The following is an 18210-nucleotide window of genomic DNA, read 5'->3' as shown; positions in this document are numbered from 1 at the left end:
AGCCCTAATAGGGGGTTTGGTCACCCACTAAAGTGATCACCAATCAGGAGGGATCTGTGTCGTCACATGCCTGACCTGGCAACTCAGATGCTCCTAGGGGCCACTGCACAGCTTGGAATCAATATGGCAGAATCAAGTGGCCAACTGGAGGAGCTCTGGGCACCACCCCTGGTGTGGGGAGGTAATGGACAGGGGAGTGGTCACTCCCCTTTCCTTTGTCCAGTTTCGCACCAGAGCAGGGACCCGGGGTCCCTGGACTGGTGTAAACAGGTTTATGCAAGTAGGGCACCAAATGTGCCCTTCAAAGCGAATCGGCGGCTTGGGGAGGCTACCCCTCCCAACCCTTATAACATCTATTTCCAAGGGATCGGGTGGTACCTCCCTCACCCACAGGAAGTTATTTGTTCTGCCTTCCCCTGCCTGAACTGGTCAAGCAGCAGGAGGGCAGAAACCTGTCCGAGGGGTGGCAGCATCATAGGCTGCCCAGAAGTCCCCGGAAGACTAGTAGAAGCAATAGTGGGGGTCCTCTAAGGAGCCACCAGAGTGCATGGAATCATACAAAAACACTAGCAACAGTATTGGGCTATGATTCTGACATGTTTGATACCAAAAATGCCCAGGTTTGGAGTTACTATTATGTAGCTGGACACAGTTGCCCAGTTCACGGGTAAAATGGCTTCCCCGCACACACTATGTCCAGTACAATGGACCTGCACTCTGGGCTACGAGGGCGTCCCACAGGGGTGACTTACAGTGACCTTTTGCAGAGACCTGTAGTGAAAGGGTGCATGCACCTTTTTACGCATGCTGCATTGGGAGGCTTGCAGACACATTTTGCATGGGCTCTCATGGGTGGCACAATACATGCTGCAGCCCACGGGGAACCCCTGTTGCCCCAATGCCCTGGGTACCTAAGTACCGTATACCAGGGACTTATAAGGGGCATCAGTATGCCAATTGTGGGCATGCAAAGTCCTAGGCAACCAAATTTAGAGGGAGACAGCACAATCTCTGGGGTCCTGGTTAGGATGATCCCAGTGAAAACAGTCTAAGCATACTAACAGCAGGCAAAAAGTGAAGGTAACCATGCGAAAAAGAGGGTACTTTCCTACACAACTCCACCTCCCCAAAGAAGGACAATAAGACTAGCCTTTCCCAGTTGAGTCTTTATTGTCTAACTGAAACTAGCTGACTGAATTGGAGTGGTTATTCCCAGGTCTATATTCCACTGTATACTCCATTCCCTGTAGGGATTTGGACCACCTCAACAATTTCAGATTCTCACCTTTCATTTGCTTAAGCCATAAGAGGGGCTTGGGGTCTGTCCGAACAAGAAGCGAGGGCCAAACAAGTATGGCCTCAGCTTCCTTAAGACCCCTAGACCACAGCAAAAGCCTCCCTCCCTTTGGCTGACCAACGCTTTCTCTGGCGGTCACCCTTCTGCTTAAGAAATCTACAGGTTGGTCCTGGCCCTCATCATTTAGCTGAGATAGCACTGCCCCTATCCCTACCGCAGAAGCATCTGTCTGTACAATACATTGCTTGGAGCAATCAGGGCTTCTTGGTATAGGAGCAGAGCACCTGGCCTGTTTCAGGTCATCAAAAGCTTTTTGGCAGCTAGCTGTCCATAAAACGTTCTTGGGCATCCTTTTGGGTGTGAGGTCATCTAAAGGGGCTACAATGGAGGCATAATTCTTAATGAACCTCCTATGGTACCATGTCAGGCCTAGGAAGGCTCTGACTTGTGTCTCAGTTGTAGGGGCAGTCCAATCCGGGATGGTCTGGATTTTGCCCGTGAGTGGTTGGATCTGGCCTCCACTTACCAGGTGGCCCAGATTAACCACTTTTCTCTGCCCTATCTGGCTCTTTGATGCCTAGATAGTGAGGCCTTTTTTTGCAGAGCCTTGAGTACATTCCCATGGTGGACCAGGTGATCCTCCCAAGTGGAGCTAAAGACAGCTATATTGCCTAGGTAAGCTGCACTGAAGCTTTCAAGGCCTTGGAGAACTTTGTTCACCAACCTTTGGAATGTGTCAGGGGCATTCTTTAGTTCAAATGGCATCACTGTGAAGTGATAGTGCCGCTGGGAGAGGAGAATGCTATTCTGGGTTTGGCATCCTCTGGTAGCTTGATCTACCAGTAGCCAGCAGTCAGATCTAAGGTGCTAAGATACTTGGCATGAGCCAGTGTAACTATTAGCTCATCTGCCCTAGGGATAGGATGAGCATCAGTTTTTGATACAGTACTGAGGTCTTTGTAGTCTACACAGAACCTCATCTCTCTCCTGCCAGTTTGAGCGTGGTGATTTGGTACAAGGGCTACATGACTAGTCCAAGGGATGTCTGAAGGCTCAATAACTCCTAGGTCTAGCATCTTTTGCAACTGAGCTTTGATGCATTCCCTCACATGATTAAGCTGCCTGTATATTTTACTTTTGACAGGCAGGCTGTCACCTCTGTCAATGGTGTGTTCACACTATGTGGTTTGACAGAGTCAAGGAGAACAGTTCAGATAACTGACCTAGGAGATTTCTGCAATCTTCCTTTTGTTGCTCAGAGAAGCAGTCAGCAAGTACAACCCCTACCACTGAGCCATCTACATTATTGAGAGAGAAGAAGTCAGGGAGAGGGTCACTCTCTTCTTCCTGACCTTCATCATTTGCCATGCACAAAACCATGTCAGCCCTATCATAATAGGGTTTCAGGCAATTTACAAGTAGCACCCTGTGGGGGCTTCTAGGAGTGCTGGGTCAACCAGGTAGGTGACCTCCACTTTTCTCTCTAAATAGTGTGTGGGCCACTCCGCTTGTCTTGGAGTGCCCTGGGAGCCACAGGCTCCAGGCACCACACCACCTGTCCTGGCTGACAAACAGTCAGTACAGCCTTCTAGTCATGCCACTGCTTCTGAAGTTATTCTTTGATGTCCTCTTCATGTACTTGTCCATTCTAGATCTGAGGCCCAATACATAATCCACAATGTCCTGCTTAGGAGGCTTGAGAGCGTTGCTCCCAGCCTTCCTTCACAAGAGCAAGAGGACCCCCAACAAGGTGTCCAAACAAAAGTTCCTATTGGCTGTAGCCCACTCCCTTTTGAGAAACCTCCCTGATGGCAATGAGGAGGCAAGGTAATGGACATCCCAACTCTGTGAGTTTTTCTGAGGGTCCCATTATCATGCCTTTGAGGGTTTTGTTGAGCCTTTCAACTAACCCATTTGGTTGAGGATGGTAAGGAGTGGTGAATTTAAAAGTGACACCACACTCCTTCCACATGGCTTTAAGGTACGCAGAAATGAAATTTGCACCTGTCTGATACCACTGCTTTAGGAAAACCCACCCTGGAGAAGATTCCCATGAGGGCTGTGGCCACTGCAGGGGCTGTAGTGGTCCTAGGAGGAATGGCCTCTGGATGCCTGGTGGCATGGTTCACACCATCAGTATAAATATGTTTTCAAAGCTGTAGGAGTGTCCAGGGGCAAACTATATCCACCTCAACCCTCTCAAAGGGTACCTCAATCACTGGTAGTGGAATTAAGGGGGCCGTATGAGTGCCACCTGTCTTGCCAGTGGCTTGATAGGTCTCAAAGGAGTGACAAAACTCCATGATGCCTTCAGACATGTGAGGCTAGTGAAAGAGAGGAACAAACCTGTCCCAAGTCTTGCTTTGCACCAAGTGGCCTGCAAGGGGTATGTCATTTGACAACGTTAACAGGAACTCCCTAAATTTCAGAGGGATGACCAGTCTCTTGTGCCTCTTGCGCTGCAGCTTGCTACCTTAAACTTTCCAGTGCGGGACAGGTTTGTTGTTCCAAACTGAGTTACTCCTTAGTGTGCCCCCGCGGCACTCAAGAGCTCAGCTGTGTTAGCCTTGACCTCCTCTGGTGTAGGTTCCACCCAAGGAGTAGATTCCTCTCCTGCAACAGTACAATCATCACTGGAAGTCTGAGCAGGAAGAAAGTTTTTACCCTGCCTGCCTTTCTTTTTAGGAGCCTCCTGTGTCATTGTTCAAGCCTCCCTGGCTCCCTGTTCCCATTGCTTTTTGACCTATTGTAAGGAAATGCCTCCTTTGAATTGTTACTTCCTGACCTTTTTGCCTTTTGCTGATGCCAAATTATGAGTGAAAGTGCGCTGGGACCCTGCTAACCAGGCCCCAGCACCAGAGTTTTTTCCCTAAACTGTACCTTTGCTTCCACAATTGGCACAGCCCTGGCACTCAGATAAGTCCCTTGTAAGTGGTACCCCCGGTACCAAGGTCCCTGATGCCAGGGAAAGTCTCTAAGGGCTGCAGCATGTCTTATGCCACCCTGGGAACCCCTCACTCAGCACATGCACACTGCCTCATACCTTGTGTGTGCTGGTGGGGAGAAAATGACTAAGTCGATATGGCACTCCCCTCAGAGTGCCATGCCAACCTCACACTGCCTGTGGCATAGGTAAGTCACCCCTCTAGCAGGCCTTACAGCCCTAAGGCAGGTGCACTACACCACAGGTGAGGACATAAGTGCATGAGCACTATGTCCCTACAGTGTCTAAGCAAAACCATAGACATTGTAAGTGCAGGGTAGCCATAAGAGTAAATGGTCTGGGAGTTTGTCAAACAAACTCCACAGTTCCATAATGGCTATACTGAAATCGGGGAACTTTGGTATCAAACTTCTCAGCACAATAAATGCATACTGATGCCAGTGTGAAATTTATTGTAAAAATGAACCCGGGGGATCTTAGAGATCCCCCCTTAATACCAATCCGAACCGCAGTGCAGGAGTGACCACCAGGCGACCCTCTGGCTAGCCCAGTTGGTGGCTGGCCCGAGAAGCCATCCTGTGCCCTGCCTGCACCGCCAGAGTGACCTCCGGGTCCCTCCATTGATTCCTATTCAAAACCAGACACCTGCTTTGCACACTGCACCCGGTTGCCCTTGTGCCACCGAGGTTGTGTTTTGTATGCCCACTTGTGTCCCCCCCGTGCTCTACAAAACCCCCCTGGTCTGCCCCCCCAAGGATGCGGGTACTTACCTACTGGCAGGCCGGAACCGGAGCACCCCTGTTCTCCACAGGCACCTGTGTGTTTTGGGTACCTCTTTGACCTCTGCACCTGACCGTCCCTGAGCTGCTGGTGTGGTAACTTTGGAGTTGCCTTGAACCCCCAACGGTGGGCTGCCTATGCCCAGGAACTGAGACTTGTAAGTAAGTGTCTTACTTACCTCCCCAGGAACTGTTGATTTTTGCTCTGTGTCTACTTTTAAAATAACTTATTGCCATTTTAACAAAAACTGTATATACTATTGCTCTAATTCAAAGTTTCTAACTTACCTGTGTGGAGTACCTTGCATTTTATGTATTTATTTCAAATCTTAAACTTGTGGTTCTAAAAATAAATTAAGAAAATATATTTTTCTATAAACAAACTATTGGCCTGGAGTTAAGTCTGAGTGTGTGTTCCTCATTTATTGCCTATGTGTGTACAACAAATGCTTAACACTACCCTCTGATAAGCCTACTGCTTGACCACACTACCACAAAATAGAGCATTAGAATTATCTAATTTTGCCACTATCTTACCTCTAAAGGGAACCCTTGGACTCTGTGCACACTATCTCTTACTTTGAGATAGTACATACAGAGCCAACTTCCTACACCTGTACTCTGGTCAGGGCAAAAATATACCCTGGGATGCCCGGCACTGCTTCATGGCCCTCCAACTCCACTTCAGCCCAAGGTGAATTCTCCAAGTTATTACCTAGCATACACTCTACAGGAAGATCAGAGGATACTACAACCCTTTTAGGGTAGGTAACCACTTACCCCCCCAGCTAAAGTCAACAACTGCCCTGGGATGTCACACAGTGTTGCTATGAGTATCAGGCACTTGGCACGTGTGACCAAGTAGGTGTTATTCAGGTGACACCAGTTTTTCAGTCACCATAAAGACACTGGCACCTGTGTCCTTGTAGGCCTCAGCCTCAACATCATTTATTAAAGGATGCTGCCTTTACTTACCTATTTTAAGAGGAGAAGCAGCTATGGTGGCACGGTCAATGCCACCCTCAGAGACCAACACAGCCTCAGTGGTCTTCTGACTAACTCAGAGGCCACTATAGTCCCCCAAGGTGAGCCCAGCTACACTTTTGGACTGACTACTATTATTACCACTATCAGTGCTACTGCTAGGAGCACTAAGGGTAGGAGTGGTAGTAGTAGGAGACTTTGTGCTCTTTTTAGGACAGGTGTGGTCACCTGCCGTATGGCCTTGTTTTCTACAGATGTAGCACCAAGGTTTCTTGTGGGAAGAGCAAAAGGACTTAGACCCACCCCTAGAAGAGTGTTGTGGGCCTGATTAAGAATCTTTTCTTTGTTTTTCTCCCCACCCTTGCCCTGATTCTTACCTGAATCTTTCTTTTTGTGGTCACCCTCTGTAAGAGCTTTCCTGCCCACCCTCATGTGGACCCATTTGTCTGCCTTCTTTTCCAACTCTTGGGGAGAGGTCAGATCAGAATCCAACAGGTACTGATGCAGCTGATCACAAATGCAATGATTAATAATGTGCTCTCTCAGAATTAGATTATACATGCCCTGGTTGGGGGGGAGGGGGGGGGGGGGGAGGAGGAGGAGGAGGGGGACACTCCTTTTTAGTCTTTCAGAACTTGATCCTATATTGTTCAGTGGTTAGCCCAAATCCATCTAAGAGTGTACTCGTAAGTGCTTGGTAATCATCTGCATCTTCTTCTCTGACAGTGAGGAGTATTTCTCTGCCTTGTCCGAGAAGGAAAGCTACAAGATTGCTGCCCACTGTCTCTGATTGTCCCTTTGTACTCAACAGGTCCTCTCTAAAGCAGTGAGCCACTTGTGGATGTCATCTCCCTCCTTGTAAGGTGGGACTATATTGCTCAGGTTCCTAGAGAAGTGGGAGTCTTCCTCGACCTTGGAGTCCCAGAAGTTGATATTGCTTCTACCATGGGGAGCTAGCCCCAAATCCTTCCTCTCCCTCTCCACTGCTAAGGCCTCCCTATCTAGGGCTATCTGCTGCTGCAATCTCATCCGAGTTTCCTATTGACAGAATCTTCCCCAGAGTTGGAGCAGTGGGTCCTACCAGATACTAATAAGACATGGGTGTTGATGGGAGAGGCCCTGTCCCTCCTCCTGGGGATTCTCTGAACCAATCCTCTCGGAGCAAAAGTGGGCCTACTTGAGTGACCCCCCCTTCCTTTTTACTACCTGCAGTGCTCCTAAGAGGGCTGTGGTGTACCCCTACATTCCTCTTAACCCTCCTCAGTGCAGCCTAAATCTATCCTGTCTAGGATTAGTGTGTCAGTCTCTACTTCTTCCTCCCCCTGGCTGTCTGAGTTTTCTTGGTCAGCCTGGAGTAGTAACCCCAGAAGTTGACTCTTGTTGGGATTTCTCCCTGTGATATGCTTCCTAGAAGCACACATTTGCCTCAACTCTTGCAAAGTACAGCTCTCATGGTGAGATTCTGGGACCTGAGTTGTGTTTTCCACTGAAGACATCTTGCTAGAGTGGTGTGGGTGTACCTGATTACTCTAAGAAAATAGACTCTCTGCGAGTTTGAAAAAAGGGCTATGCTAGACCCCCAACTTACCCAAACTAAGAGACTGGTGATCCTGATCACTAAGTGCAGTGTATTCCTAACAACTAGTAGTGGGCTTTCCTGTGGGACGTCACCACTGACAAAAGTGGTAAGGCAACTGCAAGTGTCTTATCCCACCGTTGCACCACCAATGTAGGAAGCTGTCCTGGTGTGTTGTAGTGGACACCTAAGGTGTTGTCACCTTATACCAGGTCCAGGGATGCCCTATTAGTGAAGTGTAGGCAGTGTCTAGGAAGCCAAGGCTCACTTGAGGTAGCTGTGGATGAGCAGCCAACACTTATCTAAGAGACACGCAAAGCTTATGCAATACCGCTTTAGTCACACAGCAACTTATCACACATGAAAGAACCACTCAGCGTTACAAAATTAAAGGTACTTTATTATAATAACACAACACTAGAATACTTATAGGCAGTTCCCCACCTGGAGGTAAGCACACACTAATTATGTACACAATAGCAATCAGTAAATAGCATAGAAACAACAAGCATTGGCAATGTTCAGTAAAAATAGCAAAGGTCCCCGGGAGGGCCAACCAATACACTAAGAAAGGGCAATGTAAGATACAGTCCCCCACCCAAGGATGTGGGTTGTTAGAGGGGAGCTGGAGGAACTAGGAACCCCAACAGGTGAGTACCAGAGTGACTCACAGAGAGTAGGGGAGCAGAGGTAAGGACCTGGTCTTCCCAAGGACTAAAAGATGTACTTTGAAAAAGGATGATACAAGAACAGGACCAGACAAGAAGAAACCAAAGGTTAATTCCGTTAGAAGAGGACCTTCAAAAGAAGGAGACAGAGTCCAGTCCACGATGGAGTGTTGCATGGGGACAGGAGCCACTACTCACCTTTCTGTGGATGCAGTACCAGGTTGACGAGGCGAGAAGACGACCAGCTGTGGAGCCCGAGAGCTAGAGAGGTGTCCTTGGAGCGGTGAAGATCGTGTCCCACGCTGGTTGTCGGTTTGCAGATATTAGTGGTGCAGGAGAACCACCAACAAGCCTTGGAAAATGCAAGAGGAGCAAAAGAAAAGTTGCAAGGCTGAAGAGAACCAGCAAGGCCCAGAGGACTCGACCCAGGGAGAGTATTCTGAGGTGATCCTCAGCAGTCGGGAGGGCCAAGGGAAGCAGTTGCAGCCCCCACACCAACCCCAGTGGCAGCAGGCACAGTAAGTCGCAGTGAGGCCCTGTCAGCACTCCTGAAGAGAAATCCCACATCGCTGGAGCAGCAGAGGAGACTTTGCTTGGCAGGACGGAGTGCTGCGGGCCGGGGCTACACGGAGCCTGAAGATCCCTTGGAGCAGGAGCAAACAAGCCTTAGTAGCTGCAAGAGTTGCGGTGCACACAAGTACTGTCCTGTAAGGAGAGGCAGGGGCTTACCGTCTCCCAAGTTAAAACGCTGGTAGAGAGGACCAAGGGGACCACTCCAAACCACCACTTGTGATGCAGGATCCACGTGGTTCCAGGGGAGAGCAGCTCCACGCAGTCGGTTATAGTTCCAGTTGGTGCCTGCAGATGCAGGGGAGTGACTCCTTCACTCCAAGGAAGATTTCTTCTTGCTTCTTGGTGCAGGCTGAAGTCTCACCGAACTCTGAGGATGCAAAGCTGGGGAAATGTTGCAGTTGCTGGAAGGAGCTGGACAAACAATATTGCAAAGCCAAGTCATAGTCAGAGTTGCAACTTGTCGGTTCCTGAAGAGTCCAGTTGCGGTTCCAGTGGCCAGAAGATGAAGTAAAGGATGCAGATAAGTCCTGGAGGAATCTTGCATGTCAAATCTGGGGACCCACCCTCAAAGGAGTCCCTAAAAGGGGCTTTGGTCACCTAGTAGGGTGACCACCTATCAGGAGGGGTAGGTGACGTTACCTGCCTGACCTTGCCACTCAGATGCTCCCAGAGGCCTCTGCACATCTTGGTTTCAAGGCGTCAGAATCAAGTAGCCAACTGGAGGAGTTCTGGGTACCACCCTGGGGTGGTGATGGAGAAGGGAGTGGTCACTCCCCTTTCCTTTGTCCAGTTTCAAACCAGAGCAGGGACCATACAAGGTTTATGAAGGAGGGCACAAAATGTGCCCTTCAAAGCAAACCAGTGGCTTGGGGAGGCTACCCCTCCCAAAGCATTGTAATACCTATTTACAAGGGAGAGGGAGTTACCTCTCTCTGCCACAGGAAATCCTTTGTTCTGCCTTCCTCTGCCTGAGCTGGTCAAGCAGCAGGAGGGCAGAAACCTGACTGAGGGGTAGCAGCGGCGCAGGCTGCCTGGAAAACCCCAGAAGACTGGAAGGAGCAATACTGGGAGCCCCCAGAGTCATGGAATCATAGAACCAATACAGGTAACAGCATTGGGGTATGTTTCTGACAGGTTTGATACAAAACATGCTCACGTTCGGAGTTACCATTATGTAGCAGGACATAGGTAGTGAGTGGCCTATGTCCCGTACATGGGTAAAATGGTCTCCCTGAACTTACTAAGTCCAGTGCAATCAAACTGGATTTCACAGGGGCACCTCTGCCCATGCAGGGGGTGCCCTCACACACAGGGACCTCCACCCTGCCCTCTGGACTAGGAGGGCCTACCATGGGGGTGACTTGTGGTGAAAGGACGCATGCACCTTTTCACGCAGGCTGCAATGGCAGGCCTGCAGACACATTTAGCATGGGCTCCCATGTGTGGTACAATACATGCTGCAGCCCATGGTGAACCCCTGGTGCCCCAATGCCCTATGTGCCTAAGTACCATATACCAGGGACTTATAAGGGGGCACCAGTATGCCAATTGTGGAGTGTGCTAAGTCCTAGGTAACTAAATTTAGAGGGAGAGATCCCAGTGAAAAACATTCTAAGCGTACTGAGAGCAGGCAAAAAGTGGGGTAACCATGCCAAAAAGAGAGTACTTTTCTACACAGCATAAAAACACTTCAATATAAGACAGTTTTTTTAAAGGGAAAGTTTATCAGCAAATGGTACACATTTTAAAGTCTGACAAAGTTAAGCCCCTTGGTTGCAGTATATTTGGCTTAAAATAATGCCTGTCCTTGTTTCTTAACTGTGCACTTTACAAATATACATGTGTCTTTCGCAGCTATGCTTCTTTAGGCAACTGAATAAGAAATACCTGTTTAAAGGGGACTGCTTTATTCTATTTTTAACAAGCCATATTTGCCACACCCCTAATAGAACAGTACAGGAAGGAGCACAATTAGTTGCAAAAGTGCCCAAGATTTCAAGGTGGGAAATGCTCTGGACTGTCTAAAGAGGCAATGGCATCAAGAGAAAGTGAGAAAGAACAAGAGAGAGAGGCCAACTTAATAATCAAATGGGTAAGCTCTCTTACCCTGAAACGGTGATGAAGGAAGTAAACTTGGCATCTGGAATATGCACTTCTGATGAGGTGGTCCTCGCATGCTGAGTCTTTTGCTTCTTCCCATTCCCCTTATCCAAGGGCAGCTGCATTCGTTTCATTACCAGCTTGGGTTTAGTGGAGCACACAGCAGAGCTACTTGCTGACTGTTGCCCCGAGGACGGTGAGCCACCTGGTGAGGCGGAGCTGGCATGCATCGCAGATGACATTTTATTGGAATCAATACCAGTGCTGCTTGGAACATCTGCCAAGTGTGGAAACCTTGATATCTGCCCAAGAGATGTGCTGGTGGGGTCAAGATTGGAGGTAATCATGCCCATTTTGCCTGTGTGAAGTTGATAGGGACTTTCATGGCTGGAGGTCGAATGAGTAACTGTCAAACCTACAGCCTGTGCTGAAGGCAGTACACACAAGCTTGAGGTGGCTGTTAGGGCACCTGTGCTCGGGCTATGGGCTGTGCCAAGTCGGGTAAACATACTGGATCCAGGTGATAGAGTCATTTGCTGCTCCTGAAGCCCAACTCCTTGCTGGCTGGCTTTGATTAACAAATTACCGATGGACCCCAGTTCGGATGCGCCCAACAGTCCAGGGCTTGCTAAGGTCACTGAACTCTGACCCAAAACATTTCCAGGAACAGGTCCTCCGCATGCAGCAGCTGTTGTAGCTTGCACGGACACTACATTCAGTACAGAAGAACTGGAAGACAGCACAGGCAGTGACCCTCCTGCAAGCTGGCCCACTTCAGGAGTGACGATACCCGGCGGCATAGCTGTAGAAGCCCCACCACTCTGTGGAAGCAGAGCTTGTTGCTCAAAATACATGACTCCAGTCTTTGATCTCTTAATGATATTGGGCACCGTTCTGTGAGAGGCAGCATTACCCAGAGTGCCCAAATCAATCAAACTTGGGTGGGTCGGTATACCTCCAGAGTGTGGGGTAGGAGTAAAATTGATTAAAGTCATGTTTGAAACCACATCTGAGGTGCTCACAGCAGAGGCAGAGGCAGATCCAGATCCAGGTCCAGAGGGTGCCAGTTTTTTATTCTTTCTCCCGTGGTTCCGAGACATTAGCCTTTTCTTGTTCAGATTTGGAGTTGGAGCAGTTGTGGAAGCTCCCAGATCAGTCCTTTGATTAGCTTCAGATACCAGGTTTTGGGAATCAGGAGCTGCCTGGACCCCAATGAGCAGACCAGAAGTGGGACTACCAATGTTTGTGGCAAAGCCAGTCTGAGTAGCAGTTGAGAAGGAATGTAAATGTGGGTGGTGGGACATGGGAAGCAATCCTTTGCTTGTAGAGGGAAATAAAGTTTGAGATGGAGACATACCTGTATTCACCCCAGTAGTTAATGGTAGACCAGCTCCTACTTGGCTCAGCACTGAAGGGCCAGTTTCCAGGACGTTTCCAGCAGAACTAGCAGGAGTCAGTTGAATTTTTTGAGTGATACCATTTGGAAGAAAAACATAAAAGGGTTGAATATTCTGGTTGACCACAAGAAGTTTCTCTGTGGATTTGATATGAGGTGGAGGTGTCTGAATGTCTGCATTTGAAATCTGAGAAGGACCTTGGCTTTCTGAAGAGGCTGTAACATAGTTCTGATTTTGGAGTGCTCCAGTAGGAGACACTGGCACATTTAAGCTGGGGGTAGGTGTGTTCCTGGTCAAATCCTGGGAAGCCGTTTGTACTGGTTCTGTTTGATCACTTGGGGATCTGGTAATGTGTTCTGAATCCATATGACTAGCAATAAACTGGACTGGTGTCATTTGGCCTTCTGGTGTAGAATCTACTCCAGGACTCTGTAGCGATGTCTCGCCTTCGCTGGAGACAGTAGATTTCTCTGTAACAGATACTCTTTTTTCTCCAGACTCTGCCGAAGACAAGGCTAGAATAGATCCCTCTCCGGATGAGGAGATCTGTGACTCTGAGATGACAGCAAGCCTGTTATGGTTCTGGCTAGGCATGGAAGGGCTGCGAGTTGTTAAAACTGAAAGATCTGAGGGAAGCTCCAAGGGCAGCTCATATTGTTCCTCTGTAGACACAGAAGATGATCCACCAGTGTCCCCTGGTTCAGAAGTCGGCAGTTGTTGAGAAAACACTTCAAACAGTGCTATATCCTTTCCTCTATTATTGTCAAGACCTAAGCCTTCACTCAGTGTAAGGAGTTCTGAAGATGATGATTCTGGGCTTTCTCCCAAAGCCTGCATGGAAGGAGTGTTCTTCAGAACAAAGTCCATAATGTCTGAAGGAAGAATGTTCCCATAGTCATCACTGTTATTGTTGTCTGAATCAGATTTCAGAAGCTCAGTGCTGTAGGTGTCGAGAAGATTTTTATCTGAAGATGCACTAGTCTGACTCCGGCGATTTGAGTCTAAAGAACTCAACTGAACATCCAAGGACTCCTGGTTTTGTGTTTTAACACGACTCACTGAATGGCAGTTTTCAATTTTCGATTCCTGCTGTTTGTGGGCAGTGGAGTCTTTGGTCACATGAACCTTTTCGCCAGCCTCATCTGACTGCTCGAGTTTCAGGGTGCTTGTGCCATTTTCTTTACTTCCTCTTTTGGTTCCTTGATTAACTTTGCCAGTTATGATCGTTAGGCTGGTGTCACTTTCCGCTCCATCATCCACACCGTCCAGCTGAGGAATTTTGGAAACTTCACATTGCTCCTCTTCGCGGAACAAAGTATGTGAGCGGAGCCTTTCTTCTGCAGTGGTAGAAATGACGGTGCGAGTGAAGTTGTAGTAATAAAGGTCCTCTTCATCTGAGGATGTGCTTAGGTCATCAGCGCCATCCACCTGGCCTTCAGCTGACCTCTTCCCTCTTTTCTTTCCAGTCGAATTGCTTAAGAATGGCATATCCTCCTCCCCATATGATCTCACACCATACAATGGAGTTAACCCAAAAAACATATTGGATCTCGCACGAGCACTGCGACGTGGATACCTCCTTTTGAAGGCGCCATCTTCCTGTGTTTTACTATTGTCTTGAAGCATTGTGTTGTGTTCTTGGGCTGAACGATTCGAATAAGTATTGCAGGCTTGAGACTCCTGTCCATCATTTGAGCTAACCTGGTCCACAGTGTCTTCTGAATGACTTCCAGATGAAACAGACAGGTGGGTTACGTTAGCAGGTTCTCCCCTGGAGGACGGAGACCCTGTGCTTTGTTCAATAGGTGGGCTTCTGGATTGGCTGTCCTGATCCATCTTCAAAGGCAATAAAGTGACCTTCACTGTCTGTTTTTTAGATTCTGGTGACCCTTTGGAACTTACTTCCGCCTGCACAGCCTGACACTTTGAGCCAACTTCTATTTCCTGAACATCACTGACACTGGAACTTTGATTTGTCATTTGAGATGATAAATTCTGATCACCATGCCTGCTATGAAGACTTTCTCCACCCTCATTTGCTGATACCTGGCTGGAACTGCTGGCAGGTTTGCTGTAATGTTGCTCTCTTAACCTTTCCTTCAGTGGCTTCTTTGTCTTCTGCCGCTTGTCTCTGAGGAATGATATACCCCCTCTGTTACCTATAGAAAGTGAATGGCCTTCCATTTTAGGAGCTGGATCTGATTGTGATTTGTCAGCAAGTGATGAGTCTTTGCATTGCTCATTCTCTTTCTTTGCATCAGTGAAGCGCAATGGTGCGAAAGGCAATGTATCTTTGGAATTAAAGGAAGCCGAAGCAGAGTCTGCACATGTTCCGGTTTTAGAGAGACTGGGGTCTGTGGTGGTCGTGGCAAATTGTAGAACAGGAGTTTTACAAGTCAAGCCAGAAGAGGAAAGATCAGATGTCTTCACACTGGATCCCTTGGCCTTTTCTGATTTACTAGAAAGGCAGCTTGGGGCCACTGTCAGAGCACAAGAATATGTAGTTTCCACACACTTTAAAGTGTCCAAAGGGCCAGCTTTACTTCCACACACCATGGTTGCTTTTGAACTGTTTGATGAGGTTGAACTGCTGTGCCCTAAAATTCTTGGGATTGTTGAAAGAAGTGTTTCTGGAAGGTTCACTGTGCTTTTCACATTTATCAAATCGTCAGCTGAGACTGTGATGGCAGGCACCACAGGTACACCCTGTTTCAAAGTAACGGCAGGCACTGATGATTCACTCTGTTGCAATGGTGCACTTCTAGCCCCGTTAGGGGGGGTCACTCGTTGCTTGGGCTGCTGAGGTAAAGTGGAGGAGGCACTGTGTCTCCTGGAGCCAATGCTTCGAAGGCCAGAAGACAGCAAGGGATCACCTACTGTTACAATCTCATGGGTGACAGACGTGTGGCTGCCTAAAGGAAGACAAGCAGAAAGTAAAAGTTGTGAAACAGAGCAATACAATTTTCATAACAAATCAAATTCGATTACAACAATCAAAAAGGCAGCAGTAAAGCCCTATATAGCTTTCCCAACAGTGCTGCAAATCAATCTTCCCACCCGTTGAGACACTAACAAAAGTGAATTACATATCACTGTAGTAGCTAAAAAAGGGTACAAGCTGAATGCTGTGGCTTTTGTACCAGAGGACATAAGAAAATATACCTACGTGTAACTACAGCTTGAATAATCCCCAGCATCAAGCTTATAGTGAATATTAACACTGCAGTGCATACGTACACTTACATAAAACTGAAATAGCCAGACTATATTCAGTCAGTCAACCTCACTAAGTGACGAAGTCTAGCCAATGAGATGGTGTGACATATCTTCAACTCCCAACAGAGGCGAAAACAGTCAGATTTTAAAGCCTTTCAAAAGAAATAATTTGTAGTCTAATGAATTGGGAGGAGTGGAGGTTGCATTTCAATCTATGAAAGATACCGACACTGCAGAAGGAATTTATTACTTACTCCATAAGCATCTGTTTGTGGAATGTAGTGCTGCAGATTCACATGCCGTGCATACTTCTGCCATCTAGTGTTGGGTCCAGATGTGTGCAAGCTGTTTTTTTTTTTCCTCCAGAAAAAGCCTTTCGAGTTACGAGGTAAAGCAACTCTTCCCTTGGTGATAATGCACATGGGCATAGAGTCCATTGTTAGATTGGACCTCTCATAGGTGGGTGAGAATGGAGTGAGAATAAGCACCAGTAAAGAGATGTCCATGCATATGTAACTGTAAAAAGGAACTGCAGTGGCCACAGGTGTCGGGGGAAGAGGGTGGGCGCATGTGGATCTACAGCACTACATGCCACGAACAGAGGCTTACAGAGTAAGTAACATATTCCATTCGAGGCATGTTTGGCTGTACATACACATGCTGTGCACAGATTGTAAAGAAGAGCCCTCCAAAAAGCAGTGGCTAACCTGTGGGTGTTGCAGTTGTTTGGAAAAGTGTACGCAACATTGCCTGGCCTACATTAGCTTGTTGGCGTGCTGAAACATCCACACAATAATGTTTAGTCAAAGTGAGTGGTGTATATCATGTAGCTGCCTTACAAATGTCAACTACTGGGATATAGCCCAGGAAAGAGATCAAGAGATAGAAGCCCCTAAGTTATGAATTTATGAGCAGAGTGTGCCCTAGGAGGTGTAGGTAAAGTTCTTTTAGCTTTGGCGTAACATGTCTGGAGGAGTCTGGCTCAGTATATGGTGTACACCTATAGGTGAGGAACCCTGTACTGAGACCAGGCAACCCTTAGTGATAGGGTTAGAGGTGGTAGATAACCAGAGATCTCAAAGGGTAGCTGTGGATAGCAGATACATTTTATCCATGAGGGTGTAAAGCAGTTGCAGATACCACACAGGTCAGTCAGTGATGTACAAACAGGAAAGAACTGCAACAGTGTTAGAAAAATAATGTACTATTTATTATAACACATACACTAAACTACTCAGAAACAGTTAAATAAATGCATAAAAACACAGGCCCCTATTGTGGTGGTGCTGTATTGGGGTCGGGTGGGGTGGGGGCAAGAGAATCCATAAACTATTTAAAAAAATAAAAAATGGAATGTGAAAATCACTACCAACCCAAACTACCACCCAAGGACCCTTAGGACTACAGCACCAAAAGGTAAGGAGCTAGGATTCCCCAGGTGCAGAGTTGAACCCCAATGTCAGTGTCCACAGGATAACTTGGGGAAGTCCTGATTGGAGTTTTCAAGTTTTAGGACCCTTCCCAGAGGACCCCGAGGAAACCCGTTGGGACATGGGAGGTTCAAGAGTGCCCCCACCCATAGATACCCAGGGAAGTGGAGTACTTACACCAGGGAGCCCAGGTGCACAAGGGTGAAGTTGTGCCGGAACCTCCAGCTGAAATCAGTGAGGAACTCGATTGTCCTGTTGATGTCGTGACCCGTGGACCAGGTCAGTGGAACCCAGGCATGGAATCCGGAAGAAGAGGATCTAAGGAAAGAGGGGACAATGTCCAGACTACCCAGGGACGCCAAGACAATGTAGGGGGCAATGCCCACACTTCTCGGAGATTCTTTTCAGTTGCATGGTGGTCAAAGAAGTGCAGCTATGGAGTCCAGGCGATGCAGGAGGATCCCAGGATTCATCCACAAGCTGTCACACGCTGGTCAACAGATTGCAGACGGATCCGTGGTCAGCAGTACAACCAACAAACCTTGGCAATGCAAGAAAGCGATGCACATTGTTGCAGAATTTTGGGGATCAGCAAGGTCCAGTAGACTCTACCTTTCTAGGTAAGTCAGGGCTGGCACTCAGCAAGCAGGAGAGCCAACAGGAGTCGTTGGGAGTCCCCAGTGGCACCCTCTGGCAGCAGCAGCACAGCAAAGCGGGCGCCCTGTCGCAGGAGCTGCAGAGAGGACATCATTCTTGGAGCAGTGTAGTACTGGAGGCTGGGGCTTCTTAGGGTTAGGAGGTCTTCAGACTGAAAAGCCAACCAATCTTGGCAACAGCATACAGATGTGGTGTACAGGGCTTACAGCCAGGCAGCTTCAGAGAGGGACCACAGACTTCTCAGTTGCAAAGACGACAGGTCAGACCTCTGGACGGCCACAGAACCACCACCTGTGTTGTAAAGCCTTGGAGAATCAATGGGAGAGCAGGATCCACAAACCGGTCGTCGACGTTGAAGTGCCTGCAGATTCAGGGGAGTGACTCCTTCACTCCAAGGGAGATTCTTTCTTGCTTTCCTAAGTGCAGGCAGAAACCCTGCCTAGGAGGTGTTACAGTTCCTGCAGGGGGGAGGTGTGAAGGACCACCACCCAGTGCAGGCTGTGTTTCTGGTCCCAGAGAGCACAAAGGCTCCCACCCCATGGGGTCAAAAACTCATCTTAGTGGCAGGCAGGCACAGACCAGTCAGTCC

General features: G+C 48.2%; 1 protein-coding gene across 2 annotated transcripts in view; it reads right to left on the bottom strand.

Moving 5' to 3' along the window:
* The window catches only part of KMT2A (lysine methyltransferase 2A), a 1244888-nt gene that overhangs the window by 162378 nt on the left and 1064300 nt on the right, over window positions 1-18210 (bottom strand). For both annotated transcript variants that reach the window (XM_069224744.1, XM_069224745.1), the window contains exon 27: window positions 10928-15230. In XM_069224744.1, coding sequence (XP_069080845.1) covers window positions 10928-15230 — 4303 coding nt within the window. The remainder of the gene's footprint in view (window positions 1-10927; window positions 15231-18210) is intronic.

The sequence above is a fragment of the Pleurodeles waltl genome, chromosome 3_1 (assembly GCF_031143425.1).
Source record: "Pleurodeles waltl isolate 20211129_DDA chromosome 3_1, aPleWal1.hap1.20221129, whole genome shotgun sequence".
Classification (NCBI taxonomy): Eukaryota; Metazoa; Chordata; class Amphibia; order Caudata; family Salamandridae; genus Pleurodeles; species Pleurodeles waltl.
The sequence above is the reverse complement of the archived record's forward strand: the minus strand, read 5'-3'. Positions and strand labels throughout refer to the sequence as shown.